The following is a 26,638-nucleotide window of genomic DNA, read 5'->3' as shown; positions in this document are numbered from 1 at the left end:
TTGTTTTACTTGACCCTGTATTGCAAGACAAAAATAGTATTACTTTTAAAAAAGGAAATTAAGTAGAGTAGATATAAGACTTAAATGTAGCCGACACTTCATTGTGAGTGTTTTCCTGTCATTTGACTTAATGTTTTTTAAACTTAAATTTCTCCCTTTTCTAGGCTCTTCAATGTTTTATTGGTTCTTCTAAATATCTGTTACAGGGGGTAAACAAAAAACAACTTCTGAAAAGACTTCACAGGTTCTTTGGACAGCAGTGGACATACAGTAAAAAGAAAATCAAAGTCTGTTTGTGAATTTGGTCTGTTAAATACTAAGACTATCATGGAGTTTTCATTTTTTTCTGCTCCCAGAATTTTTTCCAGATGCTGTACTTAATAAACAAATGAGAAATGTAGGCAGAATTGAATCAGCAACATCAAAAACTGAGAATTCCAGAAGCTTGTAATGATAAATATATTTAATAAAGCAGAAAATGCAGATAATATACACTACTGAAATAAGAATTGCTTCTATATAATAAGAATGGTGGGCACAAAATGCCATTTTTGCAGACATGAGTCAACATTAATATTTTAAGGAACAGTTTAATGTGGTTATTATGAGCTTCAGAGGACAATACTTTCTGAGCAGAGAAAGTAACATTCTGAGGATTAACAGATTTTTAAAAACTGTAGCTCATAAAGAAACCACTTCTCACCAAAAATATTTAGTTAAGTATCTTAAATAAACACCCGAGTCAATTAAAACAATTTCATTTTACATAGCTTCACCTACCTTACTATAGTCCTTTAAAGATCAGACCTTCTCTCACCATGTACAGTACCTGCCACGGGATTGTCCCTCATTTCATCATCCCGTTTATAATGCCAGCCTGTCTCACTGCCATCCAATTAATGTCACTTAACACAAAAAAATACAATTTGACATTTAGTTCCTTTTGTGTTGCTGTTATGTAGCACTACGGAGCTCAACATAATGTATGAAGATTAAAATTAATGCATTTTCAGAAACATTTTAGACATAATGAAGACAACATCCATTTTTAAAAGCAAAAGCCCGAGCTTGAGACTTACTGTACGATTTTAGCAGAACACCGCCCCATTGCATCTTTTTAAAAGCGTTTTGAAACCAAATGGTGGCGACAATGTAGACAACAACGCAGTATTCCATCCATCCAATACGAAGCATGCCCGAGTCGTATTCCCTGCACAATTACATTTTATTTTTGTATTCCCCACAAAGATTATGGAAATTAGATTTTGTTTTCCGGCTAGACCGTAATCCAAATCACATTGCAAGTATTTCAGAAAACAAAACAAAAGATGAAGGTGTCAAATACGCATAATACAAAGCGTCCCTCAGAATTTGCACACCAGTAGATTACATGAATTCGTACAAAAACGTAGCATTACCAACCGAATTACGGACAATTATGACAGAAATCCTGGAAAAAAACAATCCGGTAAAAAGAACTTTTATAAATAATACATTACCAACAAAAACAAACAAACAAAAAAAACGCTGTATTAACAAATTCCCGAATAAAAGTTGTAATTCTGATGTTGAAACGAGCTATGGAAGAGTGAAGTAGGGACCCCAAGGTCTAAAACACGAGACAAAACATTAACATGAAAATAGAAATCTATACAGCTTCTGGTGCTCGGGAAATAATTATTGAGCAATAACGCAAAGCGTTAAATTGACACACCACGACTGGTATTGCAGAGCTGTTGTGTAGTAATCACGACAGAATGGATGTTCAAACACCTTAACTCTCTTAATGTTTTGCTCTTTTACCCTACGAACTATTCACTCACTACCTTACTGGTAGATGAAAAATACGAGATTTGAAAGAGCCACAGGTTGGTAAAAGAAAAAGGAATTTGTCAGCTTTGACAATCTACAATGCTAGACGATTGTCTACGATAATTAAATGACATAAAATTTATTTCAGCCCCTGTTTTCTTATTATCGTCTACTTCTCTTCGCTCACTCATTATGCAAATATGAACAATTTATTTAAAAAAGGATCGAAGAGACCGATACATTCTAAAAGAAAATAGCCTACTGTGGTTGTGAAATAGTCAAACTGGTTGTATATATAACAATTCCGGCATTCACAATGCTCATCTCTGGTATTCAAATATACATATACATGACATTGACCGATAACTGCAGAAAAACATAGATTACTACTTCTAACTATACATTCTACATTTAAGTAGTTGTTGCAGTAGTGTAGGTAATGGCCCAATTACAATTTTAAGGTAAGTAACTTTTTTTCAAAAAGCGAAAACTGATACTCAGTGAACAAACAATAAAGAGTTCATGTTATAACATTCCTTGGTAATTTCTGTTTGTAAAACTACAGCTCTTGTTTGGTCAGTGTAAAACAATATTAGATTATTAATTTATACCCTTGGGAATAACCAGCGACAGAAGGACATTTTCGGAGAATTCTAAAACGTTTCTTCTCCCAAACATCTTTATTTAGGCATGTATTCCAATGTTAAAACTTGTACAGTATATGCATTTGCTGGAAATCTCTGGTATTTAAACCGTAGATCTAAGGTTTTTATAATGTAGAAGGCCTACATAATAGAATGTAACGTTAGAATGGAAGATAATTACTGACAGATTTTTACGGGGCACATTTATATTTAAATATATTAAAAAACTATATTTTTCACAACTATTTATTATGCAGTGATGTCTAATAATTAGGGGGGAACTGCTGTTTGCTGAAATGACATCGCAAATTGAACCAATGTTACAGAATTGTTCAAATGAGCCAAAAGAGAAACACGACGTTTATACTGCTATTGTATTTCTGATTAATTACATTTCCTTATTCCACTTAATCTCCACGATTACAGCGTTATATCATGCAAGATATTAGCGACATGCAACAAAAGAGCTCCCGGTAAAATGAGTGGATGTCTTGAAAATGAATTCACATTCTTCCAAAGACTTAACAAGTTACTTCAAGTACAAGATTTTTAAAAGGCACTTAAAATGTCTAAAACATCGCTTTCTTCATGTAGTTCCGGGGTCATTTTATATTAAAAGAAAGGGAATGAAGAGGCTGAACAGATGGCACAAGTCTACCTTAAAGAAAACTGACAGCTGTAATCAGAATAAGCACCTGCCTTTATGTTGACAAGGGCGCAAAGTACAGTAGAATCGTTGTTTTCCAGTTGCGGTTGTTAGGGTTGTTAGACTTAGTTTTTAAAGACTGGTTTTAGTATAAGAATATTCACTTAAACTTAAGGATTTATGTGCGGCATACACGGCAGAAAGTAAGTTTAGAGAGAACTTTAATTTCCAAATACATTGAGTGTAGCAAATTAATTTGCTTTTATAGAATTGCCCAAAATCAAGTAGGCCTACCTAAAGTAACCGATGTTAAATTCAAAAATACTGAAAAAAGCCATACTGTAGGTCTTATCTATCATTAGCCTATGGGTTCTGAAACAGCATATTTCACAAACAAAATAATGTAATCCGCATTTTCTTTCTATTGTATTATATTGGAAAGTGTTGCACTGCGAATTACGTTTGACTGGAATGTGAGTTCCCGGAATCTGCAAAAATCCTTACTTTATTTCTTTGTGTTAAGCATACAGCGATAAATACGTCGCCAAGGAAAATGAACACTGCAGCAAAACATTTAGATGAACCCCACGAAAGATCCGAAGACGAAAGATAAAAACAAGTAATACATGCGGTAAAGTTATAAAATATATAGCCTATAGCCTACAATTAATTTCATAAATTGTTTATTTTTTACACAAAATGTACACAAGCACTATAAGAAATTAATACACATAAATGTAAGTGCATTTTTAATGAAGGGAATTGAGACAGGATGATAGTACGCCTACTGTATATTAGAATAACTCATTGACAGAATAAAACGTATTGGGAATTATTATACCATGCTCTACTTGGTGTACTAGATAAAATGGTATTTTAATGAAAGAAAAAAAAAACTTAATGATAAAATCAAAAAGCTTATTGGGGTAGTGTGAGTTTTGCCAGTTCTAACACAATTTATTTTTTTTAATCTAAACGAGCACTATTGGTGTTCTGAACTAACGTAAAAAATAAATCATATTAGTGTAGAAAAAACTCAATATAACTCAGAAAGTCGGGGAATTAAAACTGATGGTGTGATCAATACTTGCGGCAGATTGTGAGTTGTCAGTGTCGCTCCATTCCCTTCATTAAGTGGAGTAAAAAAATACTGTAGGTAAGTCTCGGTTATATTTCAAGTCATAATAGACTAGAAAATATGTCTCTCGACAATTTCCGAACAGTTAAGCTTTCGCGAACTTATCAAAGAAAGGTAGTTAATGAAAGAAAAACTACAAAAAGATGCGATAACAGTGCAGATAAAAAAAGTCATTGCATAAAATCACATCACAATGTTTCTGAAGCGAAGTGTGTTTTCTGTCCAACACAAGGCAGTTTTCGTCAAATAGTAAAAATAAGAGGTTCGTTATTGAGCCAACGTATTAATCGTTCTTTTTTTTTGCTGAGTCATTTTAATCAAAAGGGCGTATATGTGAAATTCTTCTGCATGAACATGTGCTCCGTTACATATAGTCTTTCAGTCGAGTTTCGCAAGAAACTTTTATTCAGATATGTTTCACGATTCTATTGCAATCGAGCTTGGACGGTAGGGGGGATGAGGGATGAAATGATTTTCTATTCACAAGAGGAAGCAATGGATGTTACGCTGGTAATTTTTCCCGAATCATCACTCCAGGGCTGAAGGTTCTGGAGAGCAAACAAGGATGTGTTATGAAGGCAAATAGGGTCCGGTTGCACTGGCTGGTTTAAAGTTTTCTGAAAGGCTTCTTGCTGCAGTTGCATCAGGATCCGATTGGCTTGCTGTCTTTCAGCTTCTCTCTCCTCCGCGGTTTGTCGTCTAAATCAAAACAGAGAAACAAAGTCTAACAAAGTTCCATTGACATTCTTCTAATTTTGGCTAACGTCAGCATTCAGATATTCGGTACACTTCACTTCAAAATTAATGTTAAGAAGCATAGTCCTTTACTTCTGTGACAACACCCAGGACTAGCGCGTCTGTTCCATTTTTAACATTTTATAAATTTTCCTTCAAGTGTTACTTGTACCTAACTAACATATACGTTTCATTTGATATCTTTTCGTCTTCAGGCCTACAGTAGGCCTACAGATTTTATCTCTTTTAGATCTAGCTTTAAATGCCTAGGATTACAAATAGTATGTAAGATTTACTTAAGTCTTATTTCCTTTATAATTGTATGTCAGAAAGTTAATTTGCATGGATAATACACTTATTTCTTATCGTACGTTTAAATGGGCTTAGTAGCCTTGAGCCTGTTGCAGAAGGTGACGTCACGTCCTTGAACCCTAGAGAGCGTAGCACTGTCACTGTCGTCCTTTCGGGTCTAGGTGATGTTTCCGGACGGCTAATAGTGACTATTATATTTGTATATTTAGGTAACGTAACCGTAGGTTTCATGAAGGGGTGGTTAAACGCCCTGCTTGTAAGGATTACGAACTGGATGGAGACGGATGTTCTGTTTTTAACCATTTATTTTAACCGTCACTTTTCCAACTGCCCAGTTTTCTCTCTCTCTTCCTGATATCTCCCTATTTCCTCGTCACATTATCCAGTGTGGCCAATACTTCAGTGTGCAAACAAGAAAATCTGTTGTAACGTAAACCTATCTACAAACTGAAACAAAGACTGCTTTAAACTGCATAACTGAATAAAACAATAAAAGTGCTTAAGGTTACAGTAGGAACATACACAAGCAGTTTAACAAACGATTTGAAATCTCACCCTCTTTTTCTGGAACAATGTTTCACACACTCAAAATATGTTGGATAACTGTCTAGACTAGAACTGTGGTCTTGCTCTTTACAGGACAGCAATGTGTGGAAGACTTGAGCTACGGGATTGAAGCCAATTCATTGCATATAATTTGTATTGAAAAGGTCTGAGTAACGCTATAGCTGGTATTCAACAAACCTGCTGGAGTAGATTATGGAGCGGTTAGGAGATCTTATTGGGTTTCCTATCTGAAAGTTAGCAAGGTCATGGCAGAGATGCGGGACATTGTTTAATTTGTATAGCACGGCTGTTGTGAGTTTCTACAGAATTAGAAAAAAATCCTTATTGGAAAAAAAAAGACAGACATCCCCCTAGAGAATCTTAATGTATGGTGAAGGTCAAGTAGCTTTGTACAGTAGATGCTTATTATCGATGCAGGCTATACAGTATATGCTAAAAAATAGAGTCGGCTACGATTTAGTCAGATTGTTTACCACGAAAAGCAAAGTTTTCAGTCCGAGCGCTGCAACGTGTTAAGCCCTTAAGAATAAGATGACGTGGGTATAGAATTGCATTTCGAATATCCTCTATCATAACCTATTCCATGCTGTGGTGGTAACGTGCAATAGTTCTCAGAAAACACTTGCATTTCATACACCTGCAGCTTCTATTATGCTACATTTGCATTTGTCCACACCTCTCTTCAAATAATAAAGTATTCGTCCCGTTTGTTTTGAGTGTCTAAGACACGGACAGTGCATAAAGGTGTTGACTATGGGTTTCCTTGGGGTATTCCTAGCTGACCAGCTACACATGTCCCTTCACAGACCATTAGTTCTGATGAACCTACTGTTAATGGAATAGCTGTCTTTTTAGACTTCCTCATCCTGTGCACGTTCCTGTGGCTAGAAAACATACTTATCAAATTCCTGAAGAGGTATATACGAATCTTGAGTGTATTGTATTATTCAAAATGTGCGCACTTCCCTATTGATTGCTGGCAACATTGTGACCGTGACAAATTAGGAACACAGAGAACTACTTTAGCAGTTATGGTTGTACGTCTTGTTTGTATCTTTATTATGATATTGAGAGTGATTAGCTTTTGACATACGTTGCATTTTTATATATCTGCTTGTGCTGTCCGCCTGAACTACTCATTGCAATTTCTGTGTGGTGTATGAATTCGCAGAAAATAAAATTATTCAGAGGTCAGATTTCAACACAGAACCCAACCCTGCAGTTTACTAATTCTTCTACATTTTATTTTTAATTACAAATTTAAAAGCCTTCCACACCCATGGGGTTACCTATTTAATATGATACTTGTGGAAAAAAATTATATCTTGTTTTTTGTAGCGTGCCCTGCGATGGACTGGTGACCTGCTTTGAGCTCTGAATAGGCTCCGGCCCTCCCGCGATCCTGAATTTGGAAAGCGGTTAGAAATGGATGGATATTTTTTTGTAACCTGCAAATAGTAGCATGGTTACAATATATACACCGAGCAGCTAAAAAATCCCTACATCTGACGGTAGGAGTCAAAGCATACGGAATATATGTGTTCTCGAAATTATTATAATTCGGTTACGGTCAAGTTCATACTGAAGAAGAATTCGATCATAGCAAAGTAAGTTATTAGTTAAAGGTTAGCAAGGTATGCACAGGTTACCCGAGCAAGACTTGAAATTGTACAAAAAAAAACACATAAAAAGAGAAACAATCATCATCGTTGTAACAACTGTATTCTTTAAAAGTAATTACTTTAAAACAGTTTTAACTTTTGCTTGTTGACATACTATGCATGTTTTATTATCAAATAAAAAAAACATTAATATGACTTCACAATTTCAAAATTCGTGGGCTATTAAAGAGAAACTACTGAAAAATCTACGGAAAATAAAGTGGCGTGTTGGCATAATTAAAGTGGGGGGTACCGAGACATTAAAGAATAGGGGTTATACTCATTTAATAGGGTAAGTGCTCCTGACAAAGTTATACATTTGACTACATGCGTAATTTTTATAGGTGTTTTGTAAAATCGGTATCTCTTCTGTAAATATGTACTGGAATAGTAACTTGCATATTCCTGGGATTTAAAGAAACAAAATCTAGAATACCTTAATATATTGTACAGCGTTATACCTAGTACTTTATTTTCAAAATTAGAAGACCCGATGAACTCTCAGAAATCAATCTTATGCTTATTATTGTCTTAACAGCTGTCTTGGAGCTTAACAGAGACGCATAAAAATGCCTTCAAATTCCAGTAATTAAAGAGCAATAATTTCATTTCAGGTCTCTAAATGCAATTTCGTGGCCGGTTGCCTGATTAATTTACTGAGGAAATTTAATTCGGAATGAAAATGCCCCTTATCACTCCAGAATATGAAACAAATGCAATATAAGCGCCTTACAATATGTTCTTTTACTAAATAAAAATCCATACCGGTCGGAATTTTAACACTAGCACAATTAATAAAAACAACGTATGGGCCTACGTGTCATGGAATTCCACGCTGACTAAAATAATGGTTATCATTAACATTTGTGCTTAAAATATCCTGCAATAAAACACTTGAGTGGAACCCTTTTCATATAAGACTTCAAGTTTAAACTTTGTCAAGAAATAAAGCAACCTTTGAACACAACATCAGCAGGACGACTTCTTCTTGGCATTACTGACTAATAATAATAATAATAATAATAATAATAATAATAATAATAATAATAATAATAATAATAATAATAATAAGCATTACATTTTAAGGAGTTACGCACTACAAAATTATTTGAAATTTACGGGCTCTGGTCGTAATTGAGTTTTAACACTACCGAACAGTAGTTCATACCAGCGTGGAATTCATTTCGTATAGCTTACATATATTAAGTGCTAAAACTTTGAAGACTGCCAAAAACGGCGGATTTATTTCTTATCATTATTATATTTCTTATATAATCTTATGAATTAGCAACATTAGCGAATGTATGTTTGTTCTTTTTCCATGTGTTTAGAGAAGTTTCTGTCATTGTATTCTTTGATAATTAAAACGTCCGTAGGATTGCCCATGACAAGGCTTGATCAGATACAAACCTTCCCGAGATCATTTATATGAATCCATATATTAAAACATTAAAAGTATGTGGATAATGCATTAATTTTCACAATTATTATAATTTCGAAATTACAGTAGGTGGCCTTCGGTGTCACTTGAAAAGAAGTATAGGCTATACATAACAGTAGTCTATATAATAGAAAAAAAGTAAAAAGCAGTTGACTATTCTGACGTTTTAAATGACCTTCTGTAGAAATGCAGAAACAGTTTTCAAGTGTACAGTTTTTACTTACTGGCCGTGTAATAACAAGAAAGCAGTTGCAGAGAAGGCCTACCTTAAGGTATGATGGGAGTCGGACTGAGGCAACCGATAATACGTAACTATTGGCTATTTCTTTAAAAAGTCATGGTTTAATCTTTGTAATCTTACCTCCATTTTGTCCTTCTGTTTTGGAACCATGTTTTGACTTGGGCATCTGTCATTTTAAGTGCCTTTGCCAGGGCCGCCCTTTCAGCAGACGCTAGGTACTTCTGCCGATGAAACCTCTTCTCTAGTTCACAGATCTGGAGCCTAGTGAACGAAGTTCTTGGCTTTTTCTTCTTTGGTGGCGTCCGATTCTGGTATGGGTGACCTATACGGCGTGTTACAGTGAAGGGTGAGAGTGCCACTGGATTGGGAGACAGACAGGGCAAAAGCAAGCGGCAAAATCAGCAAGATATTAAGAAAGCACCGCCGGAGCAGAGGCAGAAAGAGGACAGACCTTGCGGGGTTAAATTATTTAGGGCATGATGTCATTCTGCCATAGTGTGCAGTGATAGTAATGATAACATGATTTACTAAAACACAGATTTCCTGGAAAACAACTGTTTTGTGTTTCACAAATGCTCTTTCTAGAATCATTTTTATATATTCAATTGCACAATAATAAGCACAGTACTCAAGAGATATTTAACTGTCAATCCAACTTGACACAGAATCGATACTTTCAGGCCAACGTTATTCTTCCATATGGCTGCTTGATAAAAGCATCTTTTGTGTTAATTTGCAAAATTATCTATTAATGGTCTGAAAACAGCCAAGAATTTGCAAAAGGAAAGATTTTTTATTAAAATACGATTAACTCCAAGAAATCTGCCTTTTAGAAATAAAAGCAAATATAAAATGCAACTGCAGTTATGAAAGACGAACACATGGAATTCACACAAGAATAAAAGCTGCAAAAACTGTAGGAAGGAACTTTTTCTATACTTGTATACATTTACCATTTAATATCTATAAAGAAACGCAATTAAAATCAACCCAAGTTTATTTAAATGCACTAAATAGTCTAAGACTACAGACACAAAATAATAAAACATCACTGACTGTAAAATGTTTACGAAAACAGTTGTAATCTGTTTAATTTAAACTGACTAATACTACAGTATGTGTTACCGCAGGTGCATTTATCGACATCTAAAGTTATTTTAGTAAAACCAAGGTATCCTTTTGGACTTAAGGCCTGCGTATTACTAGACAGGCGTCTGAAATGTACAATTTTTTGCACTTGTTAAATTCCCCCAAGGCACTCTTTTTCGTATTTGTCTAGTTTTCAATGTTTCCTTCATTTATAGGTTATATATTAATACGTATCTAAATCTAATTCCATTCTTAATATGCTTAGTTATATCACGTTTAATATCACATTAGGTAATGCATCATTACCAACTTTTCATATTTAAGATTTATTTAATATCAAATGTCAGGTAACATAATATCGATTATCAAATTGTTAAAAACGCTGTACGCTCATCGTTTCTAATTCACGTGCATACACAGTGGAACTAAGTTTAACGCATATATAATTAGCAGTAAACTATGGTATTACAAAATTATGCTAACTGCACTGACAATAAGACAATCATTAATCATCCTTTTCTTTCTATGCCAATTGTCAACTGTAATTCATCCAAATGCATTGATGTAGTGACAGAAAATACGACAAGTCTTGAGGAAATACGTGTTAACATATTTTTAAATTATGTTTCAGAATGTAATACATATAATTCAAAATAATTTTGCCTTCATGCATCCAATTATGGCTTCCAAAGAACTTAGAAAAAGATTATTTTTGTGATGGATATAATTCATTCTTTAATTACGGACTGTACGAATATACCACGTGATAATTATCGTGTCATAAACAAAATTAACAATTTACCATAAAATAAAATTACAGATATTAAGTCACAGTCTATTAAAGACTTGCAAAAACGTACAATTGCTCGCTTTTTTAATCTTTATACCAAATACTAAAGCTCTTTTTCCCCTGTGAAGATCATAAGCGTACATTCAAAAGCTCCAGAAACACGGTGAAATATTGTTATACTGCTCTTACCTGTGAATCTGTCTTTCGTGTACCTTCTGTTACTTTCCATCCAGGGAAATGTCAGTCCCGTGAGATTATTCATACTGTTCATGCTGCCCATACTTGGCACTGTAGGCATACCGGTAGAAATTGGCTGGTGAACGCTACTTAGTGGTCTGTGCGCTGGCACACGGATAACCCCTGCCGAATTCAGGTTATTCCCATTCATGTTCATGCCCATGTTCACATTGTAAGACCCATTCAAAGGTGCCATGCTACAGGCGCTGCTATTGTATCCTCCTGTATTGCTGGTGTTGTAATTGCCAGTCATTGTGTTGTAGGCACTGCTCACGATGCATCCCAAACCATAGTCAGAATCTTGCAGCCTAGAGTTAGAAATCATGCAACTCCCCTGATCCGGATTGTTCAAAATTTGATCGATTCCAAAACTTATGGGCTCGGCGTGGGTCTGGTGGATATGATGGGCCCCTATATGATCCATTGTTTCCTTAACCCTCCACAAAATATAGAGGTCCCCCACTCCAGCCGCGTTATCAGATGGAAGTTACAAATGTTGCTTGGTCTCGCTTCAGTTGTTCCCAAAGACGTGAGAATGGTAGAAGTGAGTAAGGCAGAGCTGAAGTCGATGTGCTTTTTTTGCTTTGGGAGCTTGCCTGCTGGAGAAACTGGAACATCAATCATAATGCCAAAAGGCCTGTGTGAGATTAAGCCTGTAGTTTTAGGCCTTGCAACTCCATTGGCTAAAAGCTGAGAGAAGCTCTCTGAGTGACACACGGAAAGAAAAGGGTAGGAGTTTCTGCAAAAGCCAAACCCCGAAATCAAACTGCTGCCAACCGTAGCTTCCTTTTAAAGTTAACAAGAGAAACAAGGCAAAGCGCCAGTCTGCGAATAATTTATAACGTCGAATAAGCATTAATATAGCAACCATTACCTTCGTTTTGTACTTCTGACTGAGAAATAGAAGCATTTGAGTATTTAGCTTTTTGTTTTCGCTCCCTTTTAGGCTGTGGAATCTTTGAGCCAAACGTGTTGAAACGTATGCAAAGAGTACGAGATCGTGCACAAAGTATTAACAAGAACAAAGAGAAAAAACACAAATTTATGTTAGTAGCTTCTTGATCGACATGTTTGTAATACTTCACTGCATTGAACACACAATGTTATCATCACCAGAAAATCTGAATCGGATTTATGCCAAATTATTTTTTTAAATATGCAGTAGTAAAATACAGACTAACTGGCTGACAAACAAAAGACATTCATTGTGGGGGAAATCGATTTTATAATTAACTGGTAGAGGATATGAAACTCATTCAATTATCTGCGGGTTCGTCTTAAACCATTATTGAAATCACAACAAGAGCTAACTGAATATGAAACAATTTAAAAAGCAAATGAGAGACCGATCTAGTATCACATGTATTGATGAAAAACAACGGTATGAAGCATGCATCCTAGATTTTAAAGTACATTGCTTTAGCGAGAGGTATTATGAATTAAGATAGTCAGGCGGCAGAACACAACCGATTTGCATAACGTTTACTCTGCTGTTTAGTTTTATGCTGCATTTTCATTTTAGGAAGGTGATGAAACACACATTATATGACAAGTAGGGTAAATGTTAATTCCAGTTTTTGTTGTGACTTTATTAAACATATCTTAGATGTTAAAGGAACAATCCCAAATGACAGAAGGAAGGTGGCTTTCAAGATTATTTATTGTTTTATGAAGAATCTAACTCCAGAGATTTACACGTAGACTTGTGGTCACATGCTGGTGTTCGCCGAATTCTTCTAGAAAAAAGGGAAAGCACGCTTACATAATTATTTAGTATTTACATCTATATTTGCCTCAGAATTAGATTCTACCTTTTGTGGACACACCAGGCGTTAGAAAATGGCTACCTCACGGCCTTCTACTTTACAAAACATGTCAAGGCGGTGACCGTATCTGTCTAACAGAAATACAGCGCATTTCTCTTGAATTGAGTAATTTGATCAGTGATTAAAAATGGGGACCACTTTCAATAGCCTTTGGCTCCAATTAAAGCATGAGAAGTACGAAAAGATAAGAAAAAATACGACGCAGCCCGTCCCTGCAGGGGCAGTTGATTATCTTTACACTGTTATGAAGCCTAACAAAATTAGGTAAATTTTGTACTAACGGCATATGTCACTGAAAACAAATGAGAGAGAGATATTTGAAGAATGATTTATGAAACACAAACCTACGTTTTGAGGATTTCTGAAAAGTATTTGGGTGAGAACAATTTTCATTCATTTCTGCAATTCCAAAATCGTTTTAATGTGGATTAATCTGAGCAATCCAAAGATAAACTTTGCTCGTGTTTTTCACACCATAGCATAGTTATGTATGAGGAAACACTAGTTAGGTGTCTTAACAGAAAAATAATGGAAATTGCGGATTTATAATAATTATTTTTAAACATACAGAGGACTGCAAAATTGTAAAATTCCATGAGCCCTTTAAATGCAAACTGAATTTGTTCACACATCACACTGTCTACAGAGAAGGTTCAAATCATTTGATGGGGACAATTTACAGTATAATGCGCAAAAACAGGAGCCTACAGATTACTGGACATTTATCACACATACAAAATTACAAATTGTTCACTTCAAATGTCTCGGCGTTATCTATAGGACATTTGTAGTTGCATTCAGTGTCACATTTGGGAGAGATATACCTAATTAGAAATAGTTCTTCTACGCCCGCCCACTGTCGGGTGAACGTATCTTCCTATCTCATGTTTGGATGGCGATGAGTTGTGAATGCAGATTCCTCCAGGAAGAAGATGGTGGTTCTAAATTTTACAAAAAAGGGCCAATGTTGTCAATGTTGTATCAAACCATGAAATGAAACAAAACTTATTTTTGCAAAATTTAAGTTCAGATATTAGAAACAACATGGAATTATACATAGAGAACGCTCATGCATTTTTCTTTTGAATGTTATTTCAAAATTTAAATTAATTTTTAAATACATCAGAAAATAGAACAGAAAACAACCTGTACTATGTCAGAGAAGTTTCTAAAACCAATAGAATGTACTATTAAATTAAATATATATTTAATATATAAATATTAAATATCTAAAGACATTAAATAGATTCAACACAAGAAAGTTGAAAGCAGTCAGTTCATTGTGTAAATATTTTAATAGCTGTTTCCTCGATTGTTATCGGATAGCAAAACTGACTAATTGAGATGGAATGGTTCTCACTAAACGAACCAATACATTTTGTCTGAAAAGGGAATTAGTTGGGTATTTCACTCAGTTGTGCGAGTAGTTTAGGGAGCAAAGAGAAACGCTTCGGTATTATACACGGGAGTGGGGAAAACTGTTTGAACCAATCTCAAATATGAAGTTAATAAACCAACAAGGTAAGTTTATGACATTTTGTTCACATCGTAATTTATGTATTATATTCTGAAGCCTATACATCTCGATTCTGTCCAATACCAGATTATAAATGAATGTATTTTGCCTTCAATGTAAGTCTCTTTATTGCTGTATGAGCTTTTAATCTTGATGCAGAGCAAAAAGGTACAAATAAAATGTTTTTAAACTTTAGCGGAGGAACAAAACGTGTGAGGTGTATTGTAATAAAGTTGCTCGTTGAAAATTATTCAGAATTTTAAGAATGTTTTTAAATACATAGAATCACGAAAGTAATGTCTAAATGAAATGAAACAGAAGCAGTTGGCTCATTGATTTTTTTCCAGAAAGCTTTGGGGATGTGATTATTTAACATAAAGCATTAAAGTATTAATATTTGATATGGGATTCCAGGCTTTTTGCTGGCCAATTGACCGACATTAAACTTTAATGAAATGCCCTGCTACCAGATTTAGTGTAATGTCAACTCGCAAGAACAGGGGCCATTAGCAAAGTTTGAGCACTTTCAGTAACAGGTAAATAATTAAAAAGAAACGCTATACTAATGCCTTCATTGCTATGTATACAGTTTAAAAGGCGGCGTGGGAGAGGTTATATTTAAAGTGCTTATGTAAGAAACAGCAATTTATGTTAATATATAGCTTTTTGTTAGGGGAAATGCAATACACCGGAAAGCAGTTCTATTTCTGCTTATGTTAAAGTTTTCCAATACATTTGATTAAACGCTGTTGTAGAATATTTGACTTTAGCTTTAATTAGATTGGACAGAGACAGGTAAGATTCCTCATCTGAATTAAAATGGTCTTTTGCTAAGATTTATGTCAAGAATGTACTTGATTTTTATTGACGAATCCATCTAAAACAGATATTGTCCATGCAGTTTTATGCTCTTTAGAGTACACCTCACAGTACCTCTCGGTTGTAGAAGGACTACATTTTAGAACAATTGGTTAATGTTCCTATCTCAGTATCTGAGATATCTAAGTATTTAATTATCCAAAATCAGACTCAACTATTAAGCGACAGTATCGGAAGCAATGGCACGACACGCGTCTTGACACTTCGACTGAGACACCTACCGTTCCAATTACAAGTAATTAGAAAAATTTCCACTGTTCGTTGTCTTCATTAACCTCAAACATCACCATCTACCCCTTTTCTGTGTGGATCAAAAAAGTAATATATACTTTTTCGAAAGCTCTAATAGAGATACTCTATTGTCTGCTTTCTGCAGTACTCTGAAATGTTTGAATAGCCCGGGTCTCTACACCTAGATTAAAGTAGTCATGCCAGCATTTAGGCCTGTTCTGTGGCTTGGTTTGGTTTGCACGGTTTGTAGAACGCGATGGTCTTAGACCTGTTGGATTACTGTATTTGGATGGAGGTATAAGTCTTTAATTCTTGGTAAAGTGGCGGTAGCCCAAAATTTCAGTGAAAGAACGGTACACGAAGCGGGACTACACCATGGACAGGACGCCAGTACATAGCAAGGCACATACACACGGCAGTCTAAGACACCAGTTAATCTAGATAGTGTAATTTTGGAAGGTGGGAGGAATTAGAATCAGGGGAAAACAAGGAGAACATGTATATTCCACAGCATCAATCACCATCCACCCACAATGCTACCCTTGATGAAGGCAGCTCCACTGAAACGTTCTTTTACTCTCAAATCTTGAAATAAAGTATTCCTTCTCAAGATGCTCCGAAACATAACGTGAATTGCAAGGAATTGTAAATAAAAAGCCCTAACAAAGACTTTTAATATGTAAAACGTTATTGTTGGTCCACAAACAGGAATCCATTTTTCTTACGAAATTTGAAAGAAAAAAAAAGTTGTTTGTTTTAGTCCTGAAATTCAACACCGTGATTGCTGATACAGGCAGGTTCCCTTTTTGTATCCATTTCCTTTTCGTATCACACCCTTTACAGTTCTACTCTGAAAGTATCGCATTTCCAAATCTACCTGCGCAGCTCTTGACTTCTGAACTCTTGTGGGAACCTCCTGGCGCCATCTCCATCATCCAAACTCCTTGTGGTTGGAAAGAGAAAAAACATTTCTGCCCCGAGCAGAGGAGCTGATGAATGTTTCAAGAAGGAGACCCAGTGACATAATTACTCCTCAAATTCGGAAGTGATCAGCCAATATCAAATCACCTTTTAAAATACGTTGCTACCGTGCTAAACAAAATACTGCGGGGATATTATTTCAGTTTGTGTTGTAGTCCGTTATTCGGTTAAAGATGTACAGTATATGTAACCGAAAAACCGATTTTTTTAACAAGCCTTTGGGAAAGATATTTTTATTACACTTGATGATTGGAAACGATCAGCAGATATTGTATATAGTTGCCCCCAGTCCTTATGTATACTGATCTGTATATGGTATTAACACTAGCGCATGCTAAATAGTCTAAATGTAAATTTATTTTTATTTAGGTTATTCATATTTGACAATAATGTGAAGTTTGGCTTATGTGTAGTTTGGATAATTGGAAAGAACCGATTAAAGTACAACTTCAAAGATAGCCCCAAAGCTGTGAATCCCAACCAGTACTTTTTATGAGCAGAACCTATGGCTAACAAACTTATTTTCTTGCATACCCAACACAATAGATACAAATCCATACACAGAACAAACAGGATACTTCCATCGAAAGGCTGATTTTTCAAGAACTACTTGTAAACAAGATCGTTTGAATATTAAACTGTCGCTAAAGGGGAAAACTCTTGAGAGCAAGTTAGATTGGAGTTTCACAGATTAATTCAACAACTGATGATTGATCTGCAGTATACTGTAGATCTACATTCTTCTAAATTTGTGAATCCTGTTTTTTAGAATGGGCAACATAAGCGTAGAAGTTGATGTTCTATTTCCATCGCAGCCTGTCATTCGGGCGTAACTGAACCGTCACTGAGCCCTAATGACATTTCTATGGGTTTCTCTTGCATGGGCTTTTTACACCTGAAAAAAAAAAACAGGCGAGTCTCAAGCTTTTCAAGGTGAACTGCATTCGCCACTGTAAAATGACGCATCATTTACATAGTCATTGGTTTTGTCCACAGTTGAAGTTCAACAATGGGTCATATTCAAATATTATTAAGTTGGACCTACATCTTTAATTGTTCCCGATTTCTCTTACTCTTAAGTTTTCAAAACCACAAAGTTTATTTTTAAGGAGACACTAGGGTCTTTTGTAACAAATCACTAAAATGATCGGTAAAGAAATAGGCCTAAATCAAGATTATGAAAATGAAGAAAATCAATAAACATGGACAGCTGCAGAGAGTTATTACAACCATCGTTAATTCAATGTAACAGGGGAAACGTTTATACATTTCAAGACCAAACAGTATGGTTGAATAAAACACAATCTGATTCTTTTATAAGCACATGAATATTGACTTTGGCTGCAGGACTTGAACTAACTCTAGAGTATCAACCAATGTTCTGCTTATGAGCTTCATTCTTCAACAGGCACCAATAAGCGAATTTTCAACATCTGGGTAGAGAAAACGGATGGCTCGATTTCTAATGCACATTTGCCGATACATACATGTTAGTACTTTAAACAGCACTACACCATAATTTCTGGTAAATAAAGTAATTTAGTCCTTTATAAATTTGAAGCATGTGCCATTAATAAAAAAGTGTTTGTTGTAAATATTCAAACATTCTGGTTGCCATTTTAACTGCAAATAAAGTAGGCGACATTCACCTGGGAAAAAATGCAAATGCAATAGTTACATTTAAATGCATTCTTTTGTTATCTAGAACAAAAACACCGGGCTAACAAATCACCCGGTGTTAAATTATTCAAGGAGTATTTGAAGAAAAATAACAGTATACTGTACTTTATCAAATTATAGAATTAGTCCATTTTCTTAGAACAATCGAAACGTTGTTGGAAGAGATAATCGCATTTTGATTTAGGCAATCGATTAGTGGATAATCTGTCACTAAGGATATATTTGCAACACAAAGCCTACATTTTCCCCGAATAATGTTTATTCAAACACTAAACTAACTACAGCATCGGGGCTCAATGGTGAAACACAATCACATTCTTGAATTGATAGAAGTAGCGGAGAGATGTCAATAATGGAATAACTGGTTATATCAAGCTGTTAGGCCTACACCTCAGAGCCGATCACACATCACAAGGCGTTCATTTCTTTGAAAATTTGACTATAGGATTGCAGACTAAGACTGTATGAGCCTTTGTTTGCTCCCGCAGACTGATTTCAGTCCCTTTAAATGTTAACTCCCCAAATATTCTCCGGGTCATTAAAAATTGTATTTCTTTTTGCATCTTTATATTATTCACATGTTGTATAGTGATAAAATCATAAATACAAGGGAACTGTTTCATTCTACATTTTCTGTCAAGTTTTAGGCAATTGTCTCATGCAGACAAATTGGACATTATACCTCGGTTAAAAAATAAAGTTTAATAAGTACCTTCATAAAGTTTCAAATACGATTTTCATGACTTACTTTCACTTTAGAAAGCAACATTACAATCCATTATGGAAGAGGGAATTGTGGAACCATCTATCAGTTTACTTTAATGGTACGGGGAATTACCTCACTCTAAATATAGGGCTCGGGAATCTAAGAAGGAAAGTTTATCGTTATGTAAACAATTTGGCTTGACTTCTACGAACTTCATTTCAGTGTAACAGATCGGGAAATTTAGAAACCTGTGCCTCTTAGGCCTCCAGGGTCTGTATCATTAAGCGGACGGAGAATACAACTCCCCCCATAGATTTAACGCCACGGCGATCTATTTGCAGGTCAGCCCCACTGCTTCTCGATTCTACAGCTGGAAGAACAGGAGTACTATGGGTAAAAAGCTTCTCTCACACATCTAACAGCTGTGTCCATCTGGTGATCTGAACCCAGATGCTGTATTGGGTCCAGTGCCCGAACCGCTGCACCTCGAAGGTTTTGTAATGAAAAGAAATGTGTGGGGGAAATATTTTTTCACATCTACATAGCCCATTTACTGTAATATACAAAACGCTATACTGTTCAGAGTTTCACAACAATAGTTTGAATATAACATTTCAGTTGATTATCGTGTCTGAAGGGCCTGACGTCTTTTTGTATTAAAGCGTTTACTGTTGAATTGTTCTTTTTAAAAAAAAAACAAAGTAATGTAATCTGACTCAAAAGTGAAAGTCTACGAACTTTTTGCGAACCCTTCCATACATTCCTTTTAATTGAAAAGAAGAAATTGGTCAAAATATTTCGGGATCAGAAAGTCTTTGCTATTGTATGTGAAGTGTAGAATGCAGTACTACGAGGCATTCACGTAAGCCTTTAATTAACCGTTGATGTCGGTGCATTGCCAATTTGAATCTCGTTCATTATTTTGATAGAAACAATATGCGTGCGGTTATTTGCTTTAGGTCTTAACAGGGATATAAAATTAAACACTTCGCAATGATAGCTCCATTAAAAGCCTGTGGCAGACACGTTAAGGTAAACTAATTACTTCTTATGCTGTGGCTGTTGAGCAGTATTTTATGGGGATCCTGCCTCTAGCCTCTTCGTGTTTGCATCTCCGAAAGGGAATGAAGCCGATATCTGTTTTGCTCGTGTATTTATTAACCTCCATAAAGAATGATTACATAACAGATAAGAAAGATAAGATTTGTTGTTCATACCCGACACACTCAACCCATCACTATTGTGCTGGCTCCTGAGGGGGTGTTTAGACGCTTTCCTTCAATCTGGATTAATAAAGTCACCGGAGAGAGATCTGTCAGTTTGAGTAAGACATCTCTGATGGAGTTCCAGAGATTTCACCGCACCTTGAATCTCAGAGCATCTCCGGAATGACTGCTTGGTACATCCCGAGCATTGCCCTTAAGAGACCAATTAGATTAAGATATAAACGTTAAAACATATCACTTTTTTTTTACTATCATTTGCAGTACAAATATTATATATACACCTAACAAGATGTACCATCTAACTCATGGAACGAAGTATTCGAGTAATAGTAAGGGCTTCAAAACCGCCTTTTACCTTTCAAACAATCGGTGGCCAGTATGTGTCTTGTACAATAAACTTCATCGTCCATAGTTGTTTTAACTACAAACAAGAAATGTACATGTTTATTATAATGATAAAATGAAATTAGATTAACTACTCCTCAAATCGTTTGTCCTTCACGGAAATTATAGTTTTTCTTTTAAAGTGACATTTTAGAACATCATTGCTGTTACAACTAAAAGTGATTTTAAAAAACCCATGTCGCAAGAGATGCTTAAAATAGACGTTGTATACAGTTTAGCTGCGTCAGCATGCGTAGGCTGCAAAGGAACAAGTAATAGGTTTATTCAATGCTGAAAAAAAAGAAGAGAGAAAACGCAACGTTTCGTCCGTGGAGCCTTCTTCAGGTGTATACAGTTGCTGTATATAGTTTATGTGCAGTATACATAGAGGATCACTAAAACCAGTGGCCATTCTGCTTATTCGCAACCGAATCTCCAACTTTGTCGAAGTACATTAATGAGAATAATACTTACCTTAAGACAGCACTAAAAATTCCCAGTTTTACGAAGGTTTAATAGCTGTCTTGCGTTATTATATCAACTGTAATGTGCAGGATTAAAAAATGTGTTCACTATATCTATAAAATATTACATAGTGTATTACAGTATTTACCAATTTACCAGAAAGTCATGAAGATGTTGTTTTCAAAGACAGCCATTTACCAGGAATGCGGGATAGAGGTAATCTTGAGGTAGTTCCAGTTATTTTATCACTACTACATCTATTCTGGGGGCAGTGTGATTTATCTCTCCGTAGCTACTCTTAGACCCAAGAATCGATCTTTTTTTTTTAACTCAACAGGAATACAAATAATGTAGTAGTTCATAATGAAGGCAATTAACTTCGATTAGTAAAAGTCGGTTAAGGTAATAACCACATAACTACAGTAGGAAAGCCATGCGTATTAATAAAGAATTTACCCATGAAGGTATGCACTATTCCCAGTGGTATTTATGACTTTACCAGCTTACCGTTCTAAATGAAACAAAAATGTCACCTATTATTTTATTTAGTAAAGCAGTTGATTAAAGAAGCATTGTTTCTACTAAGTTAACTTTTTTAGAACGGGTATAAACATTTCAGAAAGCCGTTTTAATTAAAAGCCCTCCATGCGTATAGATAAAATGCCTTATTTAAATACACTGTACTGAATTTAACATTGCAGCACCATTAAACACCGGAACTGGTTTATAGTGTTGCCGAATAATGAATTGGTTTCACGCCATTAAATACCTGTCATCACAATATTCCACAAGTTAACTGAGGATCGCGGTGCCTTTGCGTCGCGTCATCTGCTCTTCTCTTGAATTTCAAACCCAGGCTACTCATTTCAATATTTTAAGATTAATCTACAAAATAAAAACACGCCGACGCTAAAAATTGCCAGCCATATTTTAAATTGTAGTTGTCTTTTTGAAAATCGCAGATAATTAGAATAGGCCTAAAGCCGTTATTTTCCCTTCCTAGTTACCTATTTTAATCGACTATTTTTCTTTTAAGTCGTCTTAGAAAACAATGAAAATAAATATTTTGTTTCAGGGTTGCATGCATGCAATTTTTCAATCAGAAATGTGGGAAACTATATTATTGAATGTTGATAATTGAATCCTTTTTCTTAGAGGTGTCTGGGAGTGATCTCCTTTTTTGTCTCTTTTCTGTTAATTTAAACTTTTGTCTACAAGATTTGTTTAAAAAGGGAAGTAAAAACTCTTTATGTGTAGACTATTATGGTAAACGTCTATTTGCTTAAGTCCCCAAAGTCTATTTGCGTAAAATAGTTTAGAATTTCGCCCGGGTAGCTCACACTCTATAGCACAATAAACACACTTTGCCGGTAATATTATACACGTACCGAGACAGAAATTAAAACTTTGTTGCTACGTGCCATTGTCTTTTCGAACTGTAGATGTGTTGGCGCTCTAAGTGAGTTCTGATCAGTCGGGTAATTGCTTCTGATCACATCTGTTTTGCCTCGCCTATTTAACACAAATGGCCCAGTTGAACCAAGTGATAGAACACCAAAAAACAACAACAATCCCTCCCAATCGGTTTCTCGAAGTGCTTCATTTAGTAAATAGAGGGAAGCGAAAAGGAAACAACCTTTAAAGACCTTGCAGTTCTGTTAAATATGCAATTGAAACAAACCCGGACTGCAAAGAACTTAAAAGGCAATTAACACCATTAGGGGAGTTTTTAATTGCTCTAAAGTACTGATGTGTAATTACTCCCAGTTCAGACTTTCTTCTTCTTTGACAGCTTTAATTGATGAGCGTGAGGGCCGCCTGTTTTGTTATTTTTTAATGAACTGAATTATACTGGACTTATCATATTACTTGGAAACATGAAGGAAAGGCAAACCGCAGGCCCCAACTTTCCATCAGCTTCAAAGTGGCACATCGTTGTCCCCATGTGTGAGATGTTTTGTTGCTATTGGGTTTTGGGGCTTTGTAACTTGTACAGTTGTATAACTGTATGATTATGGATTATTTTTTTAAAAATAAGCAAAAATAAATCTACAAATATTTGTTCAGTCTGTGGATTTTTAATTCGAAGTTGAAACTTTAAAATGTTTAACAACTGTACATTTACAGTAACTATTGGTTAAACAATTTAACTAATGCAACAGTAAAAGACACTAACAAGATGCTCTTAAGATGTTTTATTTTATTATAATGTTCAGATAGTAAGGCTACAATCCTTCTGAAATCATTAAAGCTTTTGTTGTTTAAACAATAAGAATGTGGTCAAATGCTTCCATTAATATAGGTATGAAGAAGAAGAGACAGTAGCATATAAACTGAAGTAGATATCTTGACAGCAACGAGAATAGTTACAATTATTAGTATTATTATAGATTGTTATCCTTAACATACTACTATATTATTAACCAACATTACTTACACAGAAATACGTTTTAAAAATTAATAAACCTCGACCATGGTCATAAAAGCTAATTATTCTAATTCAATTATTGTTTTTATTTGTTTATTTTGAAAACGCCTTCCTTTATTTTGCAGCCGCCTGCAGCACTAATAAAAAACAGCAGTCTAAGTTGGGGCCTTGGGGCTTAATGTGCTACTGCTTTCCCTTTCTGTCTCTTTCAGTGCCTTTTATTCCCCGCAACAAATTAAATTTGTCCCATCAGTTATAAGACGAGCAGCTACCAGCCAGTACCGAACAACCCTGACAAAGTGATTTATGTTAGCAACAATACATGTGACAATGGCGAAGAACCCAAAACGCACTCTCAGCTGCTGGGCCCATCAGGTGTTGCCTTTGTGCGTCTATAGCCCTCACACCACACACACTTTCAGGCAATTTCAAAGAAACAAAGATTGATTACACAGATTTAAAACAAAGACACATTTGTTATTAACGTTCTGATTGCGAATTTCTCTTAAAACAATTTAGATCTCACCAGAACGTTTATTAGAGCGATTTGCCTGAGGGTATAGCCGTGGGTTTAATTGATAAAGCAATAATATATAGATTTATTCTTTAGTTTTCCAGTGTCATCACAAAGGAAAATGCTTTATCACTTATTATTGTATTAAATTAGCAAAAGACAAAACAGTCTTATCCCTCTTAATATATTTGTACACCACGTTACTATTGTGCATCTAGAGCAGACCTATATCAAGCCAGAGTACAGCAGGCAATGAAAGTAAGATATAGAAAGATGTCTCAATCGACTTTACAAAGTTATTTATTAGAAATGCGTAATCATTCAAAACAAAAGGTATACTATTGCATTTTTTCTAGATCCCTGTTAAAAATTGTTTTGTAAAAGAATTAAAAATCTAGCATTTCTAGACGCGAGTGCAAAATAAACTACAGTAGTTCAAGAAACAGTTATTAAAAATTAGAAATTCCACAATACTCCCTCCACTCCATTTCTTCAAAGTCCCTGACAATAAGGGTTTTAAGAAGAATTACAAACCATAACATTCAAATAGGCCTACTCGTGTATACGTTGAACTTGTGGTCCATCAATCATACTAGAAATAATAGAAATATAAACTTTACATAACTTTGCTGGTTCACGTTGCTAATCTGCCTGTCATGCATTATTTCACATTTTGAACATTTTTCCTAGCATAAACTATTACCATAAAGGTGCAACCACGTTATTAGTTTAAAACAATTAAAATATCATTTACGCTACAATTACTGCTTTTAATAGTACAATACATTTTTCTTGTTATAAACTCGAAACACTTTCAGGTGTTTAATGCAATGAAAATATATACGACTAGTGTTAACTTTCTTGTTGTTTATCAGTTTTAAAGTTTGACATTTGCCAAATTCAGGGGTTTATGATTATACATGCTCAATCTTCGTATCTGAGGTTAACTTTAATACGCGTAATCGCTTAGATTAATTTTGTATAATGAGAAAAAGGTACAGATTCTACAATATTGAGTGCTGCATATCTTAGCTTTAGACAGGGAATTCTTCGCAAATGAACGTCGCAGCTATGGTCATTTAATCAAAAAAAAAAGTCACTCACTGCAGAACAAAAGATGTCATTGAATGTTCGTCTTGAATTGAAGCACTGAATTCAAGATTTCTTAACACAGATTCATTAAACATAGTGTTTAGGCGGCATGACCTAATGTGCAATAATAACATGGTTTATGTTTGAGAAACAAAGTACTATGAAGTCACTGCCTGTAGGGAAGAACAACTAATACAAGTTTAAAATGTGATTACTGTGGAATTTCTCACCACGCAAAGCAAAGTTTTAAAAATATCCTTTGGTATTCCCATTCGTTCCTATGAGATTCTCTTGCTGCGAAAAGCGTCTTGGCTGAAGATACCGTAACTTAGAAAGCAGTCTTAATGTTTCAATCCAGAAGAGCATTCCACAACCTTTTTATTCGCAGGTCCCAAAAGCAAACCAATGCTTGTACTTCCGTAGCGCTGTAGAATGTTCGCAGCTGTAAAAACCTATTTAACAGATATGCAGGTAAAACAACTTAAAGCGTGACAAGTGACTTTAGCAATATTGCCTTTTTTAGGCAAAGAGTGGTGGGGTCAAAAGTGACATTGCTCAATTTAAACATTTGCATGTACTAAGGCTATAGCTTTAAAGGGTTTCAAATGGTATATCTCAAATCTCACTAAGCATTGAAAAGTTAAAAGACATCATGCTGAACGTTGGCTATTTTGCAATATCTACCAGGCGTCTATGAAAGTCAAAGTAGGAAATGTATCCATTAAATGGATACATTCGGCACTGACCTTCAGAGTGCTGACTAGTCTCGTCCGAGAGTCACTGCAAGCGGTCTGCCGTCCAGGAAGCCTCTTAGAGATTACTGGATAGCTGTGTTTGTTTTATTTTGTCAACAGAAAACATGTTCTAATGTCTCCCACACAGAAACCAAAGACAGGAGTAGTGAAATATACAGGTGACAGATTGGTCTGCCTTTAGGCAAGTAAACTTGCGCTACAATACGGGGTAAAGATAAGACACATGGAGCACATTTATGTCATCATCGTCATCCTGTGGCGATTACTTTTATCGGTATTAAAAACAAGAACTTGTTTCTGTGTTTTTTTAAATATTGTGCAGTGTTGGGCTTTTTCCGTTTGCAAAAACGTAATTTACACTACTAGCATACACGAACGGCAATACAGGGTACCCAATATAAACTGGAGAACAATACACATCATTTAGTTATTTATTGCAGGTACCTGGAATTAAATTGACGAATCAGAATTGAAGAGATAGCTATTAGTAGTTATTGATACCTTTAGCTGCCATAGAAACACCTGTAAAGGTCAATGTATCTTTTTATTTTTTTGATTTCTTAATCTTCAGAGAACCCACTTCTCTGAAGAGTAAAGGCGAAAGGCACACGTTAAAAGTGTTATCAATAAGATTACCACGAA

At 35.2% G+C, this 26,638-nt stretch overlaps 1 protein-coding gene across 2 annotated transcripts; it reads right to left on the bottom strand.

The window, feature by feature from the left end:
- Window positions 1–445: 445 nt before the first annotated feature.
- tlx1 (T cell leukemia homeobox 1) lies at window positions 446–26,113 on the bottom strand. 2 transcript variants are annotated; one of them, XM_088635646.1, is made up of 4 exons: window positions 25,988–26,113; window positions 11,266–11,912; window positions 9,318–9,555; window positions 446–4,939 (listed from the first exon to the last, which is right to left on the bottom strand). In XM_088635646.1, exons 2-4 carry the CDS (start codon window positions 11,735–11,737, stop codon window positions 4,717–4,719), a joined length of 933 nt encoding a protein of 310 aa, XP_088491772.1. In that variant the 5' UTR covers window positions 11,738–11,912; window positions 25,988–26,113; the 3' UTR covers window positions 446–4,716. The 2 variants fall into 2 exon arrangements, with proteins under 2 accessions (XP_088491772.1, XP_088491773.1); XM_088635647.1 differs by lacking the exon at window positions 25,988–26,113 and having other exon boundaries at window positions 9,318–9,519; window positions 11,266–13,909.
- Between the last annotated feature and the right edge of the window lie 525 nt (window positions 26,114–26,638).

The sequence above is a fragment of the Lepisosteus platostomus genome, chromosome 6 (assembly GCF_059453375.1).
Source record: "Lepisosteus platostomus isolate fLepPlt1 chromosome 6, fLepPlt1.hap1, whole genome shotgun sequence".
Lineage (NCBI taxonomy): Eukaryota > Metazoa > Chordata > Actinopteri > Semionotiformes > Lepisosteidae > Lepisosteus > Lepisosteus platostomus.
Note: the sequence above shows the minus strand (reverse complement) of the source record. Positions and strands in the feature narration are given on the sequence as shown.

Bases quoted from the DNA above. Each gene is read 5' to 3' on its own strand.
- tlx1 (XM_088635646.1), bottom strand. From the start codon at position 11,737: ATGGATCATATAGGGGCCCATCATATCCACCAGACCCACGCCGAGCCC. The intron at 9,556-11,265 runs GTAAGAGCAGTA...CTCCCAATCCAG, and splicing joins CACGAAAGACAGATTCACAG to TGGCACTCTCACCCTTCACT. The intron at 4,940-9,317 runs GTAAGATTACAA...GTTTTGATTTAG, and splicing joins AACAGAAGGACAAAATGGAG to ACGACAAACCGCGGAGGAGA.